Source organism: Triturus cristatus, chromosome 3_1 (genome assembly GCF_964204655.1).
Source record: "Triturus cristatus chromosome 3_1, aTriCri1.1, whole genome shotgun sequence".
Taxonomy (NCBI): Eukaryota; Metazoa; Chordata; class Amphibia; order Caudata; family Salamandridae; genus Triturus; species Triturus cristatus.
Window position 1 is genome coordinate 771,384,589 of NC_140583.1, and position 27,500 is coordinate 771,412,088.

Sequence of the window (27,500 nt, forward strand, 5' to 3'; positions counted from 1 at the left end):
CTGCCCAGAAATGCCTGCCCACTGCTGGATGCAGAAGTGCACCATGGGAGACCAAGTCCTGGCCTACAAGAAGTGCCTCCTAGGTCGTGAGACTCGCGGCTGAAGTCAAAGTGGACCCTGGTCCCTTACAAGACAGATTTACCTACCTGTAAGTAACCGCTGATACCGCTGCTACCGGGAGGCCACTTGACTAGTGGCGACTAAACCTGCGCTGGACTCCACTGGTGTTTTGTGGGAGATTGAGTCCTGAGACCAGAGACAGCCCCTGACAATGTGTGAACCTAAGGGTGGCCCAGGAAGACTCGCTGCACCTCTTGAGCATCCTGCATCCCCAGCCTCAGGACAACTTCTTTGCTGGACCGTGGCAAAAGATAAAAATACAGTAAGGACTCTGAGACTGACCCCCAACCCATTGTAGCCTGTCCAAAAGGGTTCTAGTAGCCATTCTAGCCCGTTACTGCTAAGCTACTTGCAATGATTTATTGCATTCTAAAAATTGAACTACAGTGATTTATACTAACTTCGAAAAATCATATCTGTGGTTTCTCTCAAATGGTTTTTTTTGTTTTGGTGTCTATTTAAAGATAAAAAATATACCCTATTTTTAAAAAATGGTGTCAGATTTTATTGTGTTGTGTTTGTTACTTCTTGACTGGCTTGATATTTCTGAAAAATGCTTTCCACTTTTTCCTATGATGAAGCCTGACTGTTGTGTGCCACAGCTTCCCAGGAGGAGCTAGAGGTTTTATTGAAGAACCTAACTGGACCTGATCGAAATGTTGACATTATTACATGGTGAGGTCTCACAAGCACACCACATATTAATCCACTTTCCTACAATAAAGACTCGCATGTCCGACTCACCTGACCAGTCCTGCCGTTCGCACAAAGCTGTAGGAAGGCCAGTGAAGATTCACTGGTCACATTTTAAAGGAATCACCTAGACCTAGTAGGACTGTGTTAAACGATTGACTATCCTACAGTGACTTCTTCTCCTGTCAACTGGAACTTTTTAAAGCTGTTCGCAGCTATGGATGAGAAATGGGTGTGCTGTGACGTGACAAGTCAGAAAACAATAAACGGCCCATAAATGTACAAGGCTGACTTCGTAGGTATTTCTGAACTCAGATCCTGCCCCACCCAATCACATCGATGCACAGGGCTGACCGCCATGTTCTTCATAGTCACGGCTTCTCACTCCTAACCCGCTTTGTCAAACAAACAGGTTCTCAGGCACCTTCCCTGTCTATGAGCCCTCCTACATGTCCAAACATAAAATGCAGCGGGTCGACTGCAGTTATTCCTCATGAGTATAACTCTTCACTCTTTCACCTACTCCATACCAAAAAGGTGCACTGGACTGGCTCTTCTGTCCTTCCCTTCAAGTGTCTTTTGTATTCTTCGATTTTACTCCATACTTTCGATGAACTGTAAGCGGTCTTGGCATGTTTTCCATTGCTGCGTAAAAGGCGTTTATCAGAAACAACCCGAACTCCAGCTAAATCTCAGGAAAAAATATAGATGATATAGTTATGCTCTGATATTCCCTTGTTGAGATATATGTGCAAAGAAATACCATGCCATCAGTGTCTGTTATGCTCTACATTTGCACACCCATCTAAACCTTAACCACGTTTTGTTTTTATCTCTGTCTTTTGTCCTATCTGGAAAAAGGCAAGATCTTCTTTTTTTCACATTTTGAGGACAACCATAAATGTGTACATTGTCACGTTCTGCTTACATTCATCCGCTCGTATCTTACAGAGGTTGCCTCTGCACTAGCATTGTTTAGTTACCCTTTCCTACAGGTCCTTCTCCTTCGCCCAGCCTGCTTTCCTCTGCTCCAGGCAGGCCCTGCTTTTTTCATCAAGGCAGCTCCTTCTCTGGTCTGTTCCCAACAGTTCTTGTCATCTCTCGTCTTATCTGTTCTGACCCGCTTTGCTCCCAGCACTTCACACAGGATTTGCCTCTTCTCATTCTCATTGTGCCTAATAGTTTCTCCATCCTAGCTTACCTTTTATAGTTATTATCCATTGCAACCACTCTTTTCCTTACTTTGTTGGTCTTCAGCGTTACTCCCGCTTTTCCAGATCCATTCTGGACATAGGCAACATACACTAACTCTCAATAGGACACTGAACACACACCCTGCATAGCACAGAATGCCACATACTTGCGCACCACAGTCCTTACAACAGCAGACACCTTCAGTCACCACCACATACACAGCCGCTAACAGTAGAGTTTGTATGGAATATTTCACAGATCAGCAACACGGCATCGATATAAAGTAAGGTATGGTATCAACATGCTCACAACTGCGCTCTCCAGCATGAGCTAACTTGCAGCAACCTCCTCTGTCCATCATGTCAGTGTGGTGCATCCATCCATCTATAGTTTCATTGGTGGTATTCATGGATAACTTAATATATTTGTTCTCATCCCACTACAAGTACACCACCTGATGACCACTCCAACAGCAATTGCACCAATGTGGCCCTACTTGTTATTATACCGCCCTTCAGATAAAACGTCGCTAAATCAACCAAATACAGAAATACAACAACAAATCTACCAGTGTTGTTTAAGAAAGGAAATGAATTGAATCAGTAGCTCTGCTTCAGGTTCCACATTCTTCACCTGTCAGTTAGGGAATCAAATTCTCCATCTTTTTGAGGTACACTTGGCTCTAAGATCTGGTCCACAAATGTGCTTCCACAGTAAGCGGATAATGTAAATAAAGGTGCAGCACAGAGTTAAATGTTTGCTTTAACTGATAAAAAGTGTGCTCTATAGCAGTAAGAGGCAATGCTTTGGTGAAATGGAAGGTCAATTGTATTTAGAAAATTTGCAAATCCCACAAAATATCTTCAGGATTTTCCTGATGTAAACATTAGTCAATATTGTACATTTTTAAATTGAGAACTACCTTCAAGTAAACATTTTTTCAGGTTTTTTTCCTGATATATATATATATATATATATATATATATATATATATATATATATATATATATATATATATATATATATATATATATATATATATATATATATATATATATATATATATATATATATATATATATATATATAAATTCGAAATAGCTGACATTGTAACATATGGGCGGTTTGGATCTGCCAAAATAGTCAGAACAACATGTGTGCTATCCTAAAATATAGAAACCGTTTTTACAGTTTAGTTAGCTTATCTATAATTTTGCAAACGTCGGCAGAAAAGTGTGTACAAATGGTGAAAGGTGCGCATGCAAATCAATTTTTTGCATTCACATTGGGAGCAAACTCTGTGAAATACGTTGTAGGACAGACCTGCTTAAGGTAAATGCTTGAATTCATTTTTACAAGTTAAATGCAATATCTAACACTTTGTAAGTCAGTTGTACTTGTGTCTGGTTAAAGTTAAACCTAGCTGCATAGTGCTTAAATCTAAAAGGTCCAATTTCTCTAAAGATGGCCATTGAGAAAAGTCGTGAAGGAAGTGATTGACTTCTCAACAAAAACACAAAAGTTAGCATTACTCTAACCTTGGCGTTCTGTAATGGTCACTTTAGCACAGCCATTCTGCATTGTTTGTGATGGAAATAGTACATGTGAAAAAGGGAACGATTTTTATTAATAAATGAATTAGAAGACCAACTAAGTTCACTCCTCTTTTAGATATTTCCTAAATCGGAAAATAGTTCCTCCCACAAGGCACATCCCCAAGCCAGTCTTAAACGACAGTGAGCAGTGTTGGACAGTCCTCCTTCTCGAAGACATTGATTTCAAAATGATTTTCAAATTCTCTACCCACAGCATTTTTTTCGAAAGCATCATTAATTGTTCTCTTTAAAAACTGCAATTAGTCAGAAATTGTGTTAAATTGCTAAGGATATTTGAGTCATTAAAGATACGAATGTGAATGAAACTTGATTAATGTACACATTAGGCATACCACTGTATTGACAAATTGTAAAGGTCTATGAATTCCTAAAATCTTTGTGGAGGGAGGAGATGAAAGTAGCTGTTAAAAAGATAGCTACCCAGTTGCTTCTTCTAATTATATTCTCCTTTTTCAAGGATCAGTATGTCTGCGTATCTTGTGGCATGAAAAGCGTTTTCATGGCTGAAGCTGCAGTTGAATGGTATCTCAACCTTTGTGATTTGCAGTTCATAACCAGCATACTACGACCCTAAGCGCTATATAAATGCAATTACAATACAATACAACACCCCTAGCCAGTACGATAGTCACAAGCTGAAGTCAGTGAAAGAGAAAAGGCCTAGGGCCCCTAGCAACATTGGAATGTACAGATGTGACCCTGAAAAGGAGAATGAGAAATGTAATGCCCTGCCCCTGAGAAGAAAATATTGGGTCTGTCAATGCACCCGTGAATGTCTATCTAGCCACTTACAGATGGGTATAATGGGAGCTGTCCTCTCAGCACAGACATTTAATGTTCCAGTAGGTGACTGGTGATTCCTTGGGCATCATCTTGCTAATGACATACGACTCACTGAGACATTCTCCCCCTGCGGCTGAAAGAAGTGGCCCAAGAGCAGTCGAGCTTGTTTCTGTGCGAGAGATCAGCAAAACAGTACAGTGTAGGACCTCTTGCAAATTTAAATCACGGTGACATCACTGGGTTTTCCAATGTCCCGTTATAACACCCCTAAGTCTTTTTAATATTGAGCCTCAAAATAATGATAGAACTATGCCTAAGGTTTAATAAAACTGATAAAAGCAAATAGTTTACATAATACTATATGTCATTCCTCCAAGACGTTTTCCTTGCAAGAAAAGTATATTCAAAAGGTTGTTGATGTCCTTTTCCCTTCAGTGAAAAATAAATGTGTTTTCAAAAATATAGTACTACGGTAATACTCTAGTGACCCTTCTACTTCCTCCTTATTTCTAGTCTAAAAGACGAGCCACCAGGAACCTCTCCCAGCTACCTGCCATGCACTGGTAAAGTGGCGGCTTCTAATCTTGTCCATATTCTGTCCTCCCTTACCAGAGACCTCATCCGGCACCGCCATCTCATGCATTTCCTTTCAGCATGCCCTATCTCCACCCTGGCCTAAACTCAGGCTGCCACTGGTCTCACCTCACCCACAGCACCACACTATCTGACACCCACAATTCATCCAATGTCGCTCAAGCCGTGTCCTCTTTCCAGATAGCCCCAACCACAATGCACAGAGTTCTACCCACCTACCTTCCAATAGGGATATGCACATCAGCTGGCTATTAACCACACAGCCCCTCCCCACCAGCCCTGAATTATATCCTCGAATTTCGATTCAATTGTATTTGGTAAAGCGGTGTTCATTTATTCACAAGCTACCCTTCCACAGATCCTAGCCTGTTACCTTTGCCTCCTTCTCAGTTTAACTAGAACAGTGCAGTGTCCCTGCTAGTGTCTCATGCATTCTTTTGACCTGGTTCAGCCTCACTTTGCTGGGTGTAGGGTTCCTACCACCAGTCTTTTAACAGATAGGAAGGAGAGGTGGAGAAAAAGATATATATATATATATGTAATGAAAAAGAGCTTGATAGTTGGAGAAATTCTGCAGGAAATGTAACTGTGTGTGTTGGTGTTTGTTAACACAGATAGAGCGTCAATGACTGGAAAATGTAACCTAGTAAAATATGAGATCGTCCAAATTAGGAGGCACTATTGAGGCTGGGAGGAGAGGCTAATGATGGCAGGTCGGAAGAGATTTTGAGGATGTAACCAAAGGAAGGGGTTGAGGTGGGGCCTGGTAGGAGGTGTTGAAGATGTGGGCTTGTTAAAGAAGATGAGGATAAAGGCTAGGAGATAGGGTTGATGCGTGGGGTGTGGGGAGAGGAGATGCGAATGGGGGTGGGGAAGGGTTTGTGGGTGACTATAAAAGGCTATTAACTGGACCCCCAAAATAAGAACTTTGCAAGAAGGGTATTTGTGTCAGACAAATGGAGATTACTCCTCACAACTGAAATGCACTGGGACCATTGTATGGTGGATTACTTATGGCATACGTCCCTCTCAAAATTATAACTGCCCCTCCTTGGAGGACACCTTGGAGTTCCATGAAACTGTTAAAAAATAATCATTTTTACAAAAGCTTTACTAACCTAGTCCAAAATGTCAAACATAATTACACTGAAAACATTACAGCAGAGCGCCACCAGAAGAGTCAGAGTTGCCTACAGCATGGCCACCCGTCATTCTCAGCTGTGACAGGTAAGATCTGGTTGTAGAGGGGGTAACCAATAATGTAGGTAATTTTCGAAGATGATATTTTGGGTTCTAATCAATATTTTTCCTGTATATATGCTAAGATTGTATTTGGTCACCTTTCAAAAATTTCAAGGACAATTCCAAAAATATATTTTTGTGAAAAATCAATCGGTTAACTACTTATATTTTGGTGTCGAATCAATCTTTCACTACATATTCCAAGCTGATTCCTTGTACCAAAATCAATAATTTTGATGAATGTCTGAAGCTAATATTTTGCAGCCGAAGAATTTAATAAATTACTAAATTTTTCAAGCTCATATTTTTGGCTCAGAGCAATAATCTTACCGAATATGTTAATCTGATGCATTGGGTGCAAAGTATTAACTTTAGAAAAAAAATCCATTCTTATTTCATTATTAAATTAATGGGTATACTGCATATTTTAAGATGATATTTTGGGTCGTCCTATGTATACATTAACGGGACTCTGCTACTAATAGTGTGAACGGCATGAACCTGTGGGTGCAAATTTTAACTATTGCTTTAAAATGAACCATTATTCCATTACAAATTCTTCGGGGAAGATCTAATCACCCGTTCCAATTGTTTTATATTCTTAAAGCGTTGGCCAGAAGTGCTTTGAAGTTGCACAGTTACTTCTTGTGTTTGCAGAATAAATATATGGTTGAGAACTCATGCCCTGCAACCAACCCCAACGAATAAACGTAGCCTAGCTTTGCTCATTAAACTAGGCCAAGGGTGCTAGAACATTTGAGTCTGATTCATAAAGATTTTTGCGGTAACTTACTGCTCAGTTACTTGTGACTTGCCCCTGAAATTCGGGGGGAAGCGAGTAGTACTACAAGAGTAGGTCACAGCCACTCCGGGCAAAATCTTGATTTGGTCTGATGATTTTAGTGTTCCTTTTCTCAGTGCTTTCAAATTGCATTATTTCCCCCATTTTTCAAACATAGACTTCGAGGAACAATCTTGTCTACTCCACTTATCCTTAGTCACTTACCCACACTGGGTACATGAAAGTTTGAGTATTACTCCTATCCTAGATGTCAATTACACCTAAATATCCTTACCTGTTTCACAAAGCCTTTTCTGTGAGTACTTATATGAATTACTCCCAAATATAATTTCCTAAGTCACAAAGCATTTGTGTTGAGTATATGATAGAGACTTCTAGCCGCAGATTCGATACCTCTGAATATCCCCAGGTGTCAGATTGGATCCGGAAGATTTTCGAGCAGTTTCCCTGCATTCTGGTAGATGGCTTTGTTCGTCTCTGTGTCAGACGGCGTCCACTCCGGTAGTGAAGCGCGTGGTATCTATATAGGCCCCACCTCAGCGTGCTAACGTCAGTTCATTCCTTTCTGCTCATTTCGTTTTTTGACTAGGTTTTTTCAACTTTTTGTCGACCTTTTTAAAGAGTTTATCTCCTGGTGTGAGGATGTCACCCAAGAAACCGGCTGATTCCATACCATATGGGGCCTGTCATACACAAATGTCAGTGACAAACCCCTCTCTTGGTGTGTTTGTATTGCGTGTGAGGACTGTCCCGCCATGCACCCGAAAACCCTTAGGGAGCGATTCCTCAAGCTCCTCACTGTCCAACGTTGGTCGACTCTTTGACACTCAAGGTCCTTTAATCGTGGGAGGGCAAAGAATCATTTGCAGAGTCCATCCCGACATTCCTTGTCGCACTCAAAGTCATCAGGTAAGTTGGGGAAGTCCCCCAAGCACAAAATGTTGAAGAAGTCCAAACCCTCTTTGACTTCCCCTGGTCCGTCGAAGTCACTCGATCAGACGAGGGAGCTTCAGCACTCCAGGCCCCATGAGTCAGCGGGGACTGAACCTGGGTCCGTCCCCCGCTTCCCAGATTTTCCTGGATCCGGGGGAAACCTCTGGCAGCTGAAAGAATTTTATGAGGTCGTGTACCTCATCTTTGGGCAGCCCGGCCCCTCTGGAGCATCTTTGGGCCCCATGGGCACAGGAGGGGCCCCTACTGGGACCACACCAGCAGATGTGCCCTCGGCCCCAGTCTTGCCCCAAGAATCCCTCACTAGATCCATCCTTAGTGGATCCACCAGCGAGATGAGACCCTCCTTGGTGCCCCCCTCAGTGCCGACACCCCTAAGTGGTGCCATCCCCATCATCATTACTTCCTTACTTATGACGCCCCCTGAGCGACCGCGCAGCGGACGCGCGCAGCGGGAGCGCCGACTGAGCGCCGAAGGTGCGCCAAAGGTAAGCCCGTCTGCGCCCGTCCGCGCCTGGACCGCGCCCAGTGCCAGGACCCTGGCCCCGCAGTCACCCGCCCACCCGCCGGACCTACGACACCACCGAACTCAACGCACTCAACGCCGGCCGAATCCCGAGCTGCTACCAAGCCACCCCGAGACGCACCCACGGACCCTTCTGCTGCAACTCCTGCAAATTCACCTGCATCCGGACCTGCACTACACCAGCACCAACCAAGACCAAGACGAGCAACAGCAACAGCCACCTGAAGTGCATCCTGCTCAACACCCGCTCCGTCCACCGACACGCCATCGAACTCTGGAACCTGCTCGACACCGCAGCCCCAGACGTCGCCTTCCTCACGGAAACCTGGATGAACGCCTCCTCAGCGCCCGACATCGCCATCGCCATCCCAGACGGCTACAAGATCATCCGAAGGGACCGCGTCAACCAGATAGGAGGAGGCATCGCCATCATCCACAGGAACACCATCCGTATCACGACCAACACCAACGACACCCTCACACCCACCGAGCACCTGCACTTCGAGATCCACATCAACCCCAAGACCACCCTCAGAGGCACCCTCATCTAAAGACCCCCAGGACCACGCACACAATGCAGCGAAGACATCGCTGAGTTCATCAGCCCGCACGCCCTCGCCTCCGCTGACTACCTCCTCCTCGGGGACCTCAACTTCCACCTGGAGAACAACAACGACCGCAACACCACCACCCTGCTGGACAATCTCGCAAACCTCGGACTCAAGCAACTGGTGACCACCCCCACCCACTACGCTGGACACACACTCGACCCCGTCTTCTCATCCAGCAAGGACATCGCCTTCAGCCACGCCACCGGACTCCACTGGACGGACCACAGCTGCGTCCACTTCAGCTTCAGAAGGACCACGATCCACCACCACCAGCAACAGGTTGCACGCCGAAGCTGGAACAAGATCACAGCCGACCAGCTCGCGACCTCCCTGAGCAAGAACCCACCCACCAGCGCAACGAACCCCAGCCAAGCGGCCACCAACCTCACGAAGTGGATCAGCGACTGCGCAGACGACCTCGCCCCTCTGAGGACACCGCCTAGCAGACCCGGCAGCAAAAAAGCCCCATGGTTCACCGACGAACTCAAGAGCTCCAAGAAGAACTGCCGAGCCCTCGAGAGAGACTGGCGCAGAGACCCAACACCTGACAACATGACGGCCCTGAAGCTCGCCACCCGAAAACACCACCAACTGATCCACGCCACCAAGAAGACAGCATTCAAGGAACGACTGGACAACAACGCACACAACAGCAAGGAACTCTTCAACATCGTTAAAGAGCTCTCCAACCCCAACGCCGGAAACAACGACATCACCCCTTCGCAAGACCTCTGCAACTCCCTCGCCTCCTACTTCCACAACAAGATCGCGGACATACACAACAGCTTCAGCACTCAACCGTCGCACGCCACGTCCGAACCACCGCCCCCCACCACCACCCTCCGCGCCTGGACCCCGATCAGCTCCGAAGACACCGTCCGCACGATGAACTCCATCCACTCCGGATCTCCGACCGACCCCTGCCCCCACCATGTCTTCAACAAGGCCGACGCTGTCATCGCACCCCACCTGCGAGACATCATCAACACCGCCTTCGACACCGCTACCTTCCCGGAGAGCTGGAAGCACGCCGAACTCAGCGCTCTACTAAAGAAGCCATCAGCCGACCCCACCGACCTCAAGAACTACCGCCCCATCTCGCTGCTCCCGTTTCCAGCAAAAGTCATCGAGAAGACCGTCAACAAGCAGCTGTCCGCCTTCCTCGAGACGTATGGATCCCTCGACCTCTCGCAGTCTGGCTTCCGAGCCAACCACAGCACCGAGACCGCCCTGATCGCAGCCACCGATGACATCCGAACCCTGCTCGACAACGGAGAAACAGCGGCCCTCATCCTCCTAGACCTCTCCGCAGCCTTCGACACGGTCTGCCACCGTACCCTAGTGCAGCGCCTCAACAACGTCGGAATCCAGGAGAAGGCACTGGAGTGGATCATCTCCTTCCTCACCGGAAGGACACAGAGAGTCCGCCTCCCACTGTTCAGATCAGAAGCCACCGAAGTCATCTGCGGCGTTCCTCAAGGCTCCCCGCTTAGCCCAACCCTCTTCAACGTCTACATGAGCCCCCTCGCAGCCATCGCACGCCAGCACAACCTCAACATCATCTCCTACGCCGACGACACCCAGCTGATCCTCTCCCTCACCAACGACCCCGACACCGCCAGAGCCAACCTACACGAAGGGATGAAAGAGGTAGCCGAATGGTTGAAGAACAGCCGCCTGAAACTGAACTCGGACAAGACGGAAGTCCTCATCCTGGGTTCCTCACCCTCCGCCTGGGACGACTCCTGGTGGCCCCCCGCCCTAGGCAACGCACCCAAACCAACAGACCATGCTCGCAACCTGGGCTTCATCCTGGACTCCTCCCTCTCCATGACCAGACAAGTCAACGCCGTCTCCTCGGCGTGCTTCAACATCCTGCGCATGCTACGTAAGATCTTCCGGTGGATCCCCACCGAGACCAGGAAAACGGTCACCCAGGCCCTCGTCACCAGCCGTCTGGACTACGGCAACTCCTTCTACGCCGGAACCACCGCCAAACTCCAGAAGAGACTCCAGCGGATCCAGAACGCCTCAGCACGTCTCATCCTGGACATCCCCCGCCGCAACCTCATCTCCGGACACCTGAGAGACCTGCACTGGCTCCCGGTCACAAAGAGAATCACCTTCCGTCTCCTCACCCACGCACACAAAGCCCTACACAACCAAGGCCCAGGATACCTCAACAGCCGCCTCAACTTCTACGCTCCCAAACGCCAGCTTCGATCGACCAGCCACGCCCTCGCCGCCGTCCCCCGCATCCGAAGAGCCACCACAGGAGGAAGGTCCTTCTCCTACCTCGCCGCCAAGACCTGGAACTCCCTCCCGACCCACCTCCGCCTTACCCAGGACCACCTCGCCTTCAGGAAACAGCTCAAGACCTGGCTGTTCGAGCAGTAGCGGACCCCCTCCCTAGCGCCTTGAGACCCTCCGGGTGAGTAGTGCGCTATACAAATGCTTTGATTGATTGATTGATTGATCATTCCCTACTCAGAGGCAGATGGGATCATCTCACGCTGCGTCCGGCGCAGACCGAGGACATCCTTCCCAGGGCAGAGCCAGTGCCTTATTAGATTGATAGGCGTGGTGAGGGGGATGATTGGGAGGGGTTTGTGGATCCAGTTGAGGAGGACAACTGGTATGAGGAGCTGGGTGAGGCCACCTCACCTGACACTTGCCTGGTTTCCCCACCTACTGTGGCTAAGGCAGAGGGAGCCTCTTTTGCTATGGTGGTGGACAGGACGGATGAGGTCCTGGACCATAACCTACCCTCAGTGGCAGTCAAGAGTAACATCTTGATGGAGGTGCTTTAACCAGAAGTCACCCCCCGCTGAACTTTTACTCCCATTCAACGAAGCCCTTACGTATATACTGCTTGGGGCTTGGTCCAAGCCATACACAGGGGCTCCTGTGAAGAGGACGATTGCCCGCCGCAATCACCCCACTCCTGGGGATCCCAGTTTCCTTGCCCTGCACACCACATGGGAGAGTTTGGTGGTTCAAGCCTTCTCATCCCACATTCACCCAGGCGCATAACCTACCACCCCACCAGATAGGGAATCCAAGAGGCTGGACACCTTCAGTAAGAGAATGTTCTCTTCCACCAGACTGGCACTGCGCTCTGTGAACACTGTGTGCCTATTGGTCCATTATTCCCATACCCTATGGGATTTGGTTGCACAGCTGCTGCTTATGGTCCTGGAGAAGGCCTGGGTCATACTGTCTCAGGTTGTTGCAGACGAGAGAGATGCAGCAAAGTTCTCCCACAGATGTGGACTTGACACAAGCAACTTACTTGGTAGAGCGATTTCATTGTCGGTGGCCTTACGGCACGTGGCTGAGAACATCTGTTTTTTTCAGGGGACGTCCAGGCTTCTCTCATGAACATGCTCTTTGATGGCTCTCGCCTCTTTGGAGACAAGGCGAATCAGCACCGTAGCACTTCAATGACAACAGGGCTATGACTTGGATATTGGGCTTGTCTATTGCCCCTCGTGGTTACAGAAGGGGTCCAACCACACCCATATCCTGCCAGCCACCATGGCCATCAGGCTTCTCAGCATTTTTGTGGCCAAGGGCACAGGTCCCAGCAACTACGTGGGAGAGACAGCCAGCAGTCAGGTCAGTCCACCGCCACCCTTCGACACCCGGGCAGCCACAGCCGCCAAACATCTTTAGTCCGCCCTCAGACCATCATGGCCACCCTGTGGGAGACAGGATATGCCATCACCTGTCCCACTGTCAGTCAGTAACATCAGACCATTGGGTACTACAGATAGTCAAAAAGGGCTACTCCCTCCCCTTTGTGACACCCCTCCATCTATGCCACTCACTTACAATCAGCTGAAGGATCATCTCTCCTTGCTCCATCAAGAAGTATAGGCTCTCATGGGCAAGGGAGCTATAGAGAGGGCTATAGAGAGGGTGTCTGCATCAGAAGTAGGTAATGGTTGCTATTCCCACTACTTTCTGATGCCAAAAAAGGGCGGAGGCCTTCATCCTGTTCTAGATCTGCGCCTTCTCAACCTCTTATTGAAGAAGGAGTATATTAAAAATGCTCATGTTTGCTGAAGTTTTGTCTGCTGTAGATCCGGGAGATTGGCTGTTAGCGTTGGACTTGAAGTATGCCTATTTCCACAGACAACCCACAGACGCTATCTGCGGGTTACGGTGGGCCATGAGCAATTTCAGATTGCTGTCCTACCTTTCGGCCTTACCAGCGCCCCTTGGATGTTCACCAAGGTGATGGCGGTGGACGCAGCTCATCTGCGGAGGTCAGGGATCGCTGTCTTCCCCTACCTCGATGACTGGATGTTGCAGGCGGGTTCACACCAGGTATTAATAACCCACCTGCAGACTGCAGCGAACCTCCTGCACTTGCTGGAGTTCACAATCAACACCCCGAAGACACACCTGACTCTCTCTTAGTGGCTCCCTTTCATCGAAGCTGGGTATTCAGGCTATGGTACCAATGTTCCAGACACGATCCTGGATTTCCGTGAGACTGACTCTGAAGCTGATGGGTCTCTTGGCCTCCTGCATCCTACCCGCTGGCATATGCAAGCTCTGCAGTGGGACCTGAAGGCCCAGTGGGCGCAGCATCAGGTAAACCTCTCCCACATGTTCCAGATCTCTGAGGGAACTGCAAAAGACCTGCAGTCGTGGCTGACGAACCACGACTGGGTTAGTGGCAGACGCTCCCAATCTCTTCCCCAACCAGAGTTGACTGTTGATACGGATGCATAACCCTGTGCTGGAGCAGCCATCTGGGAGAATTGGAGAGCAGAGGACTGTGGTCTCCTGCAAATTCCATGCTTTACATAAACCTGTTAGATCTTCATTGAATTGGCATTAAAAGTCTTTCTTCCTTCGATCAAGGGAAGGCTTATACAGGTGTTCACGTACACCACCGCCATGTGGCACTGCAACAAACGGGGTGGGGTGGGGTCATGGACCCACTGTCAAGAAGCTCTGCACCTCTGGACATCGCTGGAACACCAGGGCATTTCCCTTGTGGTGCAGGATGTGGCAGGCTCTATGCACGCCAGGGGGAACGAAGTCCACCAAAGATGCGTAGTGGATCACGAATGGCGTCTCCACACAGAGGTGGTGCAAGGTCTCTTTCAGCAGTGGGGAGAGCCTTTATTAGATCTGTTCACCACCACTAAGAACGTGCAATGTCAGCAGTTATGTGCACTGGTGTTTCCAAGATGGCTCTCGCTCAGAGACGCTTTTCTTCTTGAGTGGAGCTCTGGCCTCCTATGTGCATTTCTACCAATATCACTCCTGCTCAGAGTTCTCAAGAAGATCAGGAACAATCAGGCCAAAGTCATTCTTGGGCATGGAGAGTCTGGTATCCTGAGCTGTCAGCAACAGGTGCAGGTTCTGCACCCGAACCTGCACCCCCTCCACCTGGCTGCATGGAGATTGAGCAACGACAGCTGACAGGTTTCGACCTTCCACACAAAGAATGGGATGTTATTCTGGTATCCACGCGTCCCTCCACCAAGTCGGTATACGCCTTCTTTTGGGAGAAATTAGTGTCATGGTATGCTTCCCATAAAGTTGAACCCCTGTCTGCACCTTTCTGACAAGTTCTCTTGTTTGCGTTGTCTTCGGCCCAGCAGCACTCTGCTCTGGGCTCAGTTAAGGGTTACCTTTCTGCCATCTCGGCATTCTTCCAGTTTCCAAACCAAACGTCTCTCTTTAAGTAACCTGTTGTGGCTAGGTTCCTTAAAGGCCTGCAACATATGTTTCTACCTATGTCCTTCATCATGCCTCAGTAGGACCTTAACCTGGTCCTCACCTTTCTGATTTGTGCCTAATTTAAGCCTTTGCACTGTTGCCCTCTTAGGTTCTTAGCCATCAAAATTGCCTTTTTCATGGCCATAACGTCGGCCAGAAGGGTCAGCAAACGACAAGGGCTCTCTGTGCACACTTCTTATACCACTTCTTACCGAACAAGATGCTTCTCCAGACACGTCCCTCCTTTCTTCCAAAGGTCGTGACTCTATTCCATGTAGGCCAGAGCATTACCTAGCGTACTTTCTTTGCTCCACCTCATCCCTCTAAAGAGAGGAGAACCTCCACCGCCTGGACTTGCTAAGAGCATTGTTTTTGTACTTTGACCGCACAAGAGATTTCTGTGTGGATGATCAACCCTTCGTGGGCTAAGTGGGAGCAAGGAAAAGATCTGCTGTACAGAAGAGAAACATCTCATGATATATTGTCCTGTGAATTAAGATCTGCTTTGCACTGGACAAGAAAAAGCCCCCTGAGGGCTTTTGGGCTCATTCTACCAAGGCTGTGACCACAGCGTTAGCACGGCGTTCCTTTGCCGGACATGTGTCAGGAAGCAACATGGGCATCACTGAACCCATTCACAAAACATTACTGCGTAGACAGTCAGGTCCATCATGATTGGCATTTCACCCATTTGATCCTGCAGGACTTTTTGGTGTATTTGGGTTTGAAGACCTACTTCCGAGGAGGTATTGCTTGGGTATCTATTCAAAAGGTAAGGACTCAGCAGCTAGAAGTCTCGATCAGACAAACAGGTTACTTACCTTCGGTAACGTCTTATCTGGTAGAGATTCTATTGAGCTACAGATTTTTTACTGACCCACCCCTCCTACTGGTTCTGAAAACCGGTTCAGGTGTAAGGGACCACCTTACGGGACCCCCTTTGCAGAACCTTAGTCTTTTCCACACCAGTGGGCAGTTCTCATCAGTGCTTTGTGCTCCTGGCATGGAAAGTAACTGACGTCAGCACGCCCAGGTGGTGCCTATATAGGTAGTGCGCATGTCACTTCTGGTGTGGATCATGCTGACGTGGAGCCAAATGATGCCACCTACCGGTGCGCAAGGGTATTGCTCGAAATTCTTCCAGATTCAGTTTGACTCCTGGGGATATTCAAAGGTATGTAATCTGCGGCTGGTTAGAGTCTCAACCAGATAAGGCAACTTGTTCATTTGTGGGTAACTTTTGTCATATATGTGAATTACACTTGAATATATTTACCCAGCAGCGGTCCATGGAGGGAGTTCCGTGGGGCGGAAAGGCGGGGCGGGGGAAGGGCAGTGTGGGGTTACTAAACACAGGAATATGGATAATTGGAGGTAAGTAATCAATTACATAAATACAACGAATTTCGTAGCGCGCGCTGCACCGCATTTTGTGATGCAGGGCGCGCTACGAAATTCATTTTATTTATTTAATTGTTTACTTACCTCCAATTATCCATGTTCCGGTGTTTAGTACCCCCCACCCTGCCCCTCTCCCGCCCCGCCTTTCCGCCCCACGGAACTCCCTCAACGGACCGCTGCTGTATTTACCTGATCCACAAAGCTTTTTCTGTGAGCTGTGTGTCCAACTTCTGTCTTAGATTTTAAGTAAAAACAACAGTTGATGGACAGAATGCAGAACAATGTCATACATTCACGCCAGTACAGAGATCTGGGCCTAAATCCATCGTTTTTTTGCTCACCATGCCATTCCAGTTTGAACCCAGCCATATGCAAATCAGTCTTGACCCTGTGCCTCATGGGAACAGTCCAGCCCGAACTGCCAAGCCAGGTTCTCCCTGGACTGGACTGGAACCAAGCATCCTAGGACCGGTTTCGGGGTTTCACCCCTCTTCAGCCAGGATAGCTTGGTTCCAGTGGCATGGAGAGCACGGGACTCATGTCTGAGCATACCCGTCCCACTCGAGGTGACAAATGCAAATACAACAGTTGATGGACAGAATGCAGAACAATGTCATACATTCACCCCAGTACAGAGATCTGGGCCTAAATCCATAGTTTTTTTGCTCGCCATTCCAGTTTGAACCCAGCCATATGCAAATCAGTCTTGACCCTGTGCCTCATGGGAACAGTCCAGCCCGAACTGCCAAGCCAGGTCTTCCCTGGACTGTAACCAAGCATCCTGGGACCGGTTTCGGGGTTTCACCCCTCTTCAGCCAGGATAGCTTGATTCCAGTGGCATGGAGAGCACGGGACTCACGTCTGGGCATACCAGTCCCACTCGGGGTGACAAATGCAAAAACAACAGTTTATGGATAGAATGCAGAACAATGTCATGCATTCACCCCAGTACAGAGATCTGGGCCTATATCCATAGTTTTTTTGCTCGCCATTCCAGTTTGAACCCAGCCATATGCAAATCAGTCTTGACCCTGTGCCTCATGGGAACAGTCCAGCCCGAACTGCCAAGCCAGGTCCTCCCTGGACTGGAACCAAGCATCCTGGGAACGGTTTCGGGGTTTGACCCCTCTTCAGCCAGGATAGCTTGATTCCAGTGGCATGGACAGCACGGGACTCACGTCTGAGCATACCCGTCCCACTCGTGGTGACAAATGCAAAAACAACAGTTGATGGACAGAATGCAGAACAATGTCATACATTCACCCCAGTACTGAGATCTGGGCATAAATCCATCGTTTTTTTGCTCACCATGCCATTCCAGTTTGAACCGCACCATATGCAAATCAGTCTTGACCCTGTGCCTCATGGGAACAGTCCAGCCTGAACTGCCAAGCCAGGTCCTCCCTGGACTGGAACCAAGCATCCTAGGACCGGGTTCGGGGTTTCACCCCTCTTCAGCCAGGATAGCTTGATTCCAGTGGCATGGAGAGCACGGGACTCACGTCTGAGCATACCCGTCCCGCTCGGGGTGACAAAGGCAAAAACAACAGTTGATGGACAGAGTGCAGAACAATGTCATACATTCACCCCAGTACAGAGATCTGAGCATAAATCCATCGTTTTTTTTGCTCACCATGCCATTCCAGTTTGAACCCAGCCATATGCAAATCAGTCTTGACCCTGTGCCTCATGGGAACAGTCCAGCCCGAACTGCCAAGCCAGGTCCTCCCTGGACTGGAACCAAGCATCCTAGGACCGGGTTCGGGGTTTCACCCCTCTTCAGCCAGGATAGCTTGATTCCAGTGACATGGAGAGCACGGGACTCACGTCTGAGCATACCCGTCCCACTCGGGGTGACAAATGCAAAAATAACAGTTGATGGACAGAATGCAGAACAATGTCATACATTCGACCCAGTACAGAGATCTGGGCCTAAATCCATCTTATCGTTTTTTTGCTCACCATGCCATTCCAGTTTGAACCCAGCCAAATGCAAATCAGTCTTGACCCTGTGGCTCATGGGAACAGTCCAGCCCGAACTGCCAAGCCAGGTCCTCCCTGGACTGGAACCAAGCATCCTAGGACCAGTTTCGGGGTTTCACCCTTCTTCAGCCAGGATAGCTTGACTCCAGTGGCATGGAGAGCACGGGACCCACGTCTGGGCATACCCTTCCCACATAGGGCGAACCGCAAAACACACAAGATGATGGTCCAGGGAAGACATGGCTTGGCAGTTCGGGCTGGACTGTTCCCATGATGCACAGGGTCAAGACTGATTTGCACATGGCCATGTCTGAACTGGTGCGGCGTGGTGAGCAAAATAACGATGGATTAAACACAGATCTGTGACTGGGGGTGAATGTTTTGCCAATGTGCAACATTCTGTCCATCATCTTGTGTGTTTAGATTTTAAGTAGTCTTGAAGATCCTCACCTGGCTCAGAAAGTCTTCTCTGTGAGTAGCTGTGATTACTGTCTTAGAAGAGAATTACACTTGAATATCCTTACTTGATTTACCAAGACTTTTCTATGAGCAGTTGTCTTACTTATATCTTAGATGCAAATAATACTTCAATGTCCTTAACTGGTTCACAAAGCCTTTTCTGTGAGCAGTTTTCTTACGTCTGTCTTACATGCGAATTAGACTTGAATAGCCTCACCTGATGCACCAAACCTTGGATGTAAGCAGTTCTCATACTTATGTCTTAGATGTGAATAACATTTCAATATTCTTACCTAATTTATCAAACCTTTTCTGTAAGCCGTTGTCTCACTTCTGTCTTAGATGTGAATTACACTTGAACATCCTTATCTGAATCACACATCTTTTTCCATAAGTAGTTGTATCTTACTCCTGTGTTATATGTCAAAAATACCTGAACATATTTACGAGTCACTCACAGAGCATTTTCTGTGAGCAGCTGTGCTTTACATCTGTCTTATTTGTGAATTGCACGTATATGTCTGAATTACAAAGCCACACCTGTGAAGTGTTGTGTCTTACGTTTTACTTGGATGTGAATTACAACTGAAAAGCCCCAAATAATGTTAGGTAACCAGTTCTGTCTTACTTCAGGCTTACATGCGACTAACTTCATGAATTTCAGGTAGTAATACAAGCTTTAGCATGAAAAAAAGTCTGTGACTCACTAAACTTATTTACATGAGTAAGCACGTCCTACTGCTGGTAAGTGATAGCTAATAACCATTGAACCACAGGAGAACTAGAAGTAATAGAAAGAGAGAAAAGAAAAAGAATACACACAGGGGAAATGCCAATATTATCTACATAAAAAAGATTGCAATAGGAGCTGCAAAGGAGAACTGGAGGGGGGAGGGGTGGTATAGATGGATGAAACCAATAACAGAACTTTAAATAAGCGCTACAAATGGAGAGACTGGCATAAGAGAATAGAAAGGAGAGCTAGGAACATCAGTAGAAAAGAGGAATAGACATTAGAGAATGGCAGGAGAAACAGAAAAATGTGATGTGAAGGCACAAAACTGTGCGAACCAGGAATAATAGCACGAGGGTTACACATTACAGACAAGAAACAATCTCAATGGAGAGCTATGGGCGGGGATATGGATGCCAGAAAACGATAGGATAATTGGGATTTAAGAGTAATCAATGTATGACGTCAGTCAAGAAACTGGCAGAAAAAACATATATACGAATGACACATCACAGAGTGGAATAGATGGAGAGAACAGTAAGTAGCCATAAATAAAAGCAACCGAGGCAGGGTGAGGCCTGGGATCTGGCTCAGGAATTAGGACCAAGAGCTCCAGACGGTGATTGTGAATAGTGAACAGGTGAGCGGGATGGCTGCTACTGTAACTAAATGTGGGTTGTTTATTTGTCTTCCTTGCAGTGTCATTGAACACTCGACAGAGGTTTGAGGAGCTCCTGCCATGGATCCGGTGCCAGTAGAAGTGTCTTTGAAGCCATTGATGCAGCTGGACTGTACTACTGGCCTTAAGTGTTAAGAATAACTACTGCTTCTGGACTCACTCCCTGTGTGCTCAACACCAGCATCATGGCCACCTTGGAAGCTTTCTTCGATACAGACTCAAAATGGCCAAAAATCCCTAACACCACCATGTTCCATGAGGAGCTGAGGTCCAGGAGATAATGATCAAGGTCCCCACTATGGCAGGCCCTCTGGGTGATGGACCTTGTCCCTAGAAACTAAGAAAGTCTAACTGAGGCTGATTGTTAATGATATAAGAGGCAACTAAATCCATAGCAAGACCACAACCAAACACTGGGTCACCTGCCTATTGCATCCCTGAGGAGAAAGGTACCTTTTAAGTTCCCTCGGTGACCTATACCTAAGGGTCCCTTCAGCATTACAGGCTCCCATCATGGATGGCTGTGTGTGGCATCAGCCAGAGAGGTGCACCCAGACTCATTCGATGAATCCAGGCAAAGGCAAAAAGAGCACTCGAAATATGGACAACCAGAGACAAGGAGCAAAGTCTCCTTACCCCGATTTGTTTGGCAGTAAGTCTCCCAGTGCAACAGGTTAAACAGGAGTGGGTCAGCATTAATTTTGAAAAAGGACTTTCCTCCCTGGAGATACTTCCCGTTCCAGTATTCCACAAAATGTAAATAATATTTCCAAATAGCATTGGATTGTGGGCCTTTACAAGCTCTCTCCTATCCGCAGGTGCTGATTGACAGTGAAAGTAAAAAGCACATTCTCACTTATTATACGAATTTAGACCTTAGGGTTGATGAAAGCGGCTGCCCTAGTGTAAGATCAGGTTATAGGGAGACCGTAGGCATATCCGTCATACTACCTCATTTGCATATATGTGTGCCAGAACAGGACTGTAACTCTCATATGAGCATTTGGCCTGGTAGACTAAAGAACATTTTACACATAAAAGGGATGTACCTCTTGGACACATTTTGCCTAAATGGGGGCGACTGACTGCTGGAAAGAGAACGCACCATTATTACCAGTCCATTCTTGAGGGTGGCCAGAGATGATCAGGAGTCCAGCGAATCCTAGAAGTACAAGGAGGCCTGCCTGTGTCTCCGCCGCTCCCTGGAAGGGCCAGTACATTGGTTCTGCTCGAAGCTCTGGGCTTGGTTTGGTGTGATGCTCAGTTTCGTCCCACCCATAGATTCCAATGTCAGGGATACAAGGTGTTGGTGGACAATTCAGGTGCATAGGCCAGTTGATGCTGACTGTGCAAGCCGTTCCAGAGGTTTGAAAAGCTAGGCTCTAGTTGGACATCCTAATTCTCCAACTCCCTTACTAAGAATAGGGGTAACTAGTCCTATGTAGGAGTGTATAAGCCGGCCGCCATTTGAGGACCACAGAAACCTAAACTAGGCAAAAGCTAAAAAGTGGTTTACTTCAAATTGACAGCTGTGTGAACTAGCAGGTGGGTCAGAGGGGGCAGTGTCACTAGAGCTAAAAAACAAGACTTATGTCGGTTGTTGGTTTGTTTTTCACTGGTTAGCTAATCTGAACAAAACATAACACTTTCCCTCTGTCCTTGGTGTACCCGACTGATGCCAAACTGGCTTTGAGGGCCTATGTGGACCACGACCATCCCAGATGCCCATCAGGACCTTTCATTTTATGTGGAGAATATTGTACTGAGTTTATCCCCATCACAAAGATTAAAGCAGGGTGGACTCTGCTAGAGAGAAATTGAGATTACTGAGAGGGCTGATAAAATAGAGCGATAGCAAACGAAATTCAGCATTCTCATGCTTTCAAGTCGCTGACTTTTCCCCAATCCTACTGGCCTTTTTGAGGGACCCACCTGTCAGGCAACCAGCAGATTCGATAATAATGCAGCTCACTTACAAAATCCATGTCGTGATCGAAATTTTACATTTTGCATCTCCGAAACAAGTCGGTACCGCTGAAGTGAATAGGTGTGGCGGCAATGCTACCTCTGTGTATACCGCCACGAATCCAAGCCCGGGGGTGTGGCGGTATTTGAAGGGAATGTGTGTTTGTTTTTGGACTCCACTGAAAATGTAGACCCTACCACTCCTGTACTTTTAATTGTATCGCTCTTTTTATATTATAAATGTATTTGTTTACTAAATGTGCCTGACGTTTGCTTTAGTAATGTCATGTGACGTGTTGGCGAAGCAGAGGAGGTGAGGGGCACAGAGGTAGGGTGCGCTCAGCACGGTGGCAGAAGGTGCAGAGCCACAGGAGCACTGATGATCAGTCAAGCAAGGGCCATGTCTATGGCTCTGATTCTCCCCCATTGCCCCCCCCCCACACACACACATCCGTCTGAGAGCACAGCCCAGAAAGGGACCTGTTTATTTTTCAAAAGCACATAACACTGGACAACCCTTTCTAGATCCAGGTGTTCTCCTGCCTACAGCAAATTAGGGGCATATTTACAAGCCCCTATCACGCCAGGAAAGTCACTCTGAATAAAGTTCCTGTGGCGATATGGGCTTTGCCTTTTTTACACGGCGGCTGTAAGCCATCAAATGTGGCTTAACGCCGCCTTGTAAATAAGGCCCCCTTTCACGCTATACTTTTTTTTTAAAGTATTTTTTATTGGCATTTTTCATTTAAGCATGTTGCTGTAGTGTGTTACAGATAATGGAGGCAACACATATCCCCATTATCGACATCCATCACTGTAGTTGAAGTGATTCTAAATGGTATAATCGTTGTACATCAATATTGATCATGCAAAAGTAACCCCTTGCTTTTACGAAGGGGGTGCATGTGAACATCACAGGTGTACTACGGATCTTCGTTCTGAGAAATTTAAGATGCCAAGTATGTAACAGGAAACCAGAAAAACAATTGCAAACAACACAAAAGAACACAACTAGACAGGGAGACTGCACACAGAAAACAAAATCAGTTAATATCAAATCTCCAGCCTTCAACATCAATGGGCAATGACCTTCAATTAACACGGGTGTAGGTGTGTGGGCCGGGGGCCTGGGCGGCTCCCTCCCGGTGTCATTAGGGATATCCAGTACCTCTTGGATAGCACCCATTGTGTAGTGTCCATTGGACAGCACGGAAAGCACAGTGCTTTGTTAGTGTTTCCCGGATCATCCCTAGGTCCCCCCTTCTTTCTGACCTCCAGGTGTCCCAACTAGGTCGCCCTCTGGCTGGTCGTCGCCCTCCACAAGCTCCTCTACCTGGCCAATCTCTGGGTGCTCCCAAGTCATCAGCACTTCTGTCCATAGATCTGCAATAGCACAAGCCCGTACCCCTCTAGCCTCTTCTCAGGTCAATGCCCTCTCCTCAGCCCTTGCCCACTGGGTGACATCCTCCCTCCAGATTTGGACCCTTGGATCTCTAGCCAATTTCCAGGTCAAGGCTATTCGTCTTTAAGCCAACACCAATGCTAAGTCTATAAACCTCATGCCAACTTTTCACGAGGTTGGTCTCGAGAACAGTCCCAGAAGACACGCCTCCATAGTGCAGGGATGGAACCACCCAAGTGTTGTCTCCAGGGCCATAAGTACTTCCTTCCAATAGGAACGCAATCTAGAGCAGTGCCATACCATGTGTGAATAATCAGCATCTAAGTGACCACATCTGGGGCATGGGTGGGGCTCACCCCCATATACCACCTGGATTTTGTGCGGTTATCATACATGTCATGGGTATATAATTGAATTGGGTATACTTTAACCTCGTATTCCTGGAGAACATTCACGGGAGGCCAAAACTCTCTCACACTCCGGGTTAGACAGTTCCTGTTCTAGGATCTTTTCCCATCTGCCCCGCAGAACCACTAGGGGACAGCATATCATTGTCGCAAGATCGATAGAGCCAGGCCACTAAGTGTCTAGCTGATCCCGTTGAGACCAATAGTTGTAACACATCATGTGTTACGTTCTCCTCCCGATCCCCTGCCCACAGGTCTCTATGCGTTCCCGGCAGTGTTTCATATGCATGGAATTGTCCTGGCAGCAAATCATAATTCTCCAGCAATTCATCTAACACCAGTAAAGGTACCCTGACGGTAGCACTCACAATCCGTGACAAGCCCAGCAGCTGTAAACTGAGAAATGCATTCACCATGAAGGAGGCCCACCAAGGGCAGCGCAGGTGCATACAACTGCATCTCTGCTATCTCCCAGACGCATCTGCGACAGCATTTCAAAGCCACAGGAAGTAGCACCCCTGGGCGTTGGGCAATCGCCGACGGACAAAGCAGCCTAGCCAATAAGGTATCCATGTACGCCTAGGGCCCGATCACCCCCTGCCCACCCCGATAGGCTCAGTCAAGCCACCATGCAAACCCCTGGAGCTAGGAGGCCAGAAAATGTAGTTCTAAGTCTGGAACGCCCTAACCTCCCTCTTCCAGGGGGCGCCGAAGGATAGCCAGGTACACCATATGGCGACCACCCTCCCAGATTAAGTCAGGCACCAGGGCATCCAACTGCTTAAATCATGTGAGCTGCACTCCTACCAGTAAATTTGCAAAGAAAGATAGGAGTCTTGGGAGCAAGAGCATCTTAGTGGGTGAAATCCAGGCCATAAAGGCAGCTTAAGGGATTTCCAGATGGTGACACGGGTCTTCAGAGAACAGAGAGCTTCCCGGAGATCTTCAAGTTGGTGAAAGATCTGGATCCCCAGGTATTGAAAGGACGTGAGCAACCACATCAAGTACAAGGGAAACCCCCGGGGTTGTGCCACGTCTGGGGAGATGGGAAAGACACATGTCTTGGTTTTATTGATCCACAGGCTATCCTCAAAACCATACAAATGTTGCAGGGCGCGCATGATACCCTGTGTTCCATCCCTAAGGTAACCTTTTTAAGCTACACTTGGCGTACAAGGGGTGGACAAAGGGTGTAGCAGTGGGCGTTCTGCCTCAACACCCATTGGTTTTGACACTGCCACCTAGTTACAAGGGTGGTGTAAATAGGAGGCAGCACCAAAATTAATATCAGAGAAAACCTGGTGGCATATTTACAAGGGAAATGGCGGAGCGTGGCATTAAGCACAAAAGCTAATGCCACGCTCCGTCATTCCAAACACGCATGCAAGAGCCGTATTTACACAGATATATCACATCCCTGCGTTAGCCCTGCAGGCGCTAAATCAAGCTGCCTAGCATCACATACATAGAAGTTGCAAATCGTAATTCTTTTAATGCTTGTTTATGTGCAGAAGGGTCACCTTCCTGCACATAAATAATCAATCCTTCATCCATCATCTATCAATCATTCATGGCGTTTTGCTGTTTCTATGTGTGCTGCACAATGCAAGAAACGAGAAGACGAGAAGAAAGAAATAATTTCTCCTCATTTCACCATGTTAAGGCCAGGCTTTCCCTGGTCTTAATTTTGTCACTGCCTCCTATTTACGCCACCCTTGCAAATAAGGGGCAGCAAAAACAAAAAACCCTGCCCCTTGCACTGCGGGGGCCTCCGTTACACTGACTGGTCAGTGAAAAAATCCAGGTGCAATGACTGGGGGGGTGTTAAACCCAGTTTGCAGACAGAGAACTTTGATTGCACAAGTCTATCCCTGGGAGCAGTTCCTGTCTTTTTGCGTATTCCTGCCTACCTGAGAAAGCATCAGTCTTTGCCCTCTGCTTCCCCCAGGAAAGAGAAGTGAGGTGCATGGCTCCCTGTCATTGTAGCCCAAAACAAACGCACAAAAGATGAAGAGGTTTCCTCACTCACCTACTCACCTGTTGGAGGCAACAGCTGGTGGGAAGAAAGGAGCGGTGGGGGAAGGAGTGTCCATTTACTTTAAAGGGGGTCTCTGTCATATATCCATCACCCTGTACAGTCTGGTCCTTTAATGCTTTAGAGGAGCTATACAATTCACACTCCTGTCTTGCAGACTCCATCTATGCTCTGTATTGATTACCACTCATACAAAGAAGATCCAAAATGTATTTCTGGACTGCATTAGTCAAGCTCCGCACATGCATACAAATGGTTATCCTACTATACATACACAGTGTAGACATACATGCAGCATACATGTTTTACATGGATGTAATGAAGGACCTGGTTGTAGGGGGGCAGGCACAAGATGAAAAAACTGGGGGGGGTCTCTCAAAGGGGCAATTCCAATGTAATTGAGGGTGTGGCTTAAACACACGTAAGCTAAAAATCTGTGTTTAGCATAGTGTGCCGCCCGACTTGTATTTTGCTCTTTCCGTCATTGCATGCAGATATATGATACACCAAGTAACATCATACCTACAACAAGTCAGGATTATTGGCTTTGTCAATGGTTGTTAGTTGAATAAGATAAATAAGCAGCAACTATGGCTCCTATATAATTTTGAAAAAGCTTCCACTTAAACCCCTGGAAACCACGACAATGTTGCTGCTCCTGAGTTTCAAAAAGGGAAGGGAAATCCAGAGAGAAAATGACTCTCTTTAAAGGATTTCACTTCCTCTACAACGCTTACCTGGCTTGACGTCATGCCGTAACTTCTCCACTAGTGAGAAGTGAGCAGTGTGAACACGCGCACATCGATGTGCCTGCTGTCACTGCAGTCCGGAAGAAAAACAAGCATTTGCAATGCAATAGGTCTTGCATTATAAAAGTGTGAGCAGTTGGCATTGCTAATAAAACTGCAACACTAGCTATTGGCATTGTAAATGATGCCATTTATTTATGTGTTTGTTTTATAAAATAGATAAAAAGGGCATTGTTATGAACAATGACAATAGCCGAAACTTTTGAAAATGCGAGACCTATTGCATTGCAAATGCTTGTTTCAGTACTGCAGAATTTTTAAAAGTTTTAGTCATTACTGAAAATGAAATCCATTCTATCAGCGTTGCCAGTGCTTCTTTATGTTTAATGCCCTAAATGAAACACAATGTTCTAAGCAGATTGATAAACAGCATCTCCAGCTCCGATCACAATGTCTCACTTCATGCTGGACAGTGGGCACCCTGTTTTTATGCAGCGCCAAGACGGGGTGAACTAATGCACAGACTGAGGTCTGTCAGCCTCCGAGGCTCAAAGCATTCCTCGCAACAGTCCGCTGTGTCAAGGTATTGCCATGTTTACAGCACACACTCTGCAACAGCAAGTGGTTTAAAGGTTGGGGGTGACTTCCCAAACTTTCCCAAGTTGTTCATCATGTTTGGTGAGGGCGTATTTAGGCTGACAGCCCAAAAAAATGTTTGTGGTTGTGTGTGTGTGTTGTGTGTGTGTGTGTGTGGTTGTGTGTGGGTTGTTATGTGTGTGTGGTTGTGTGTGTGTTATTGTGTGTGTGGTTGTG

At 47.4% G+C, this 27,500-nt stretch overlaps 1 protein-coding gene across 5 annotated transcripts in view; it reads left to right on the forward strand.

The window, feature by feature from the left end:
• ANO9 (anoctamin 9) overlaps nucleotides 1–22,352 on the forward strand; it is a 519,627-nt gene extending 497,275 nt beyond the window's left edge. For 2 of the 5 annotated variants that reach the window (XM_085644947.1, XM_085644949.1), the window contains 2 exons: nucleotides 6,162–6,227; nucleotides 20,150–22,352. In XM_085644947.1, the coding sequence (XP_085501073.1) occupies nucleotides 6,162–6,227; nucleotides 20,150–20,177 (94 nt within the window). In that variant the 3' untranslated portion in view covers nucleotides 20,178–22,352. The remainder of the gene's footprint in view (nucleotides 1–6,161; nucleotides 6,228–20,149) is intronic. The other 3 variants (XM_085644950.1, XM_085644951.1, XM_085644948.1) reach the window with 2 other exon arrangements.
• The last annotated feature ends 5,148 nt before the right edge of the window (nucleotides 22,353–27,500 follow it).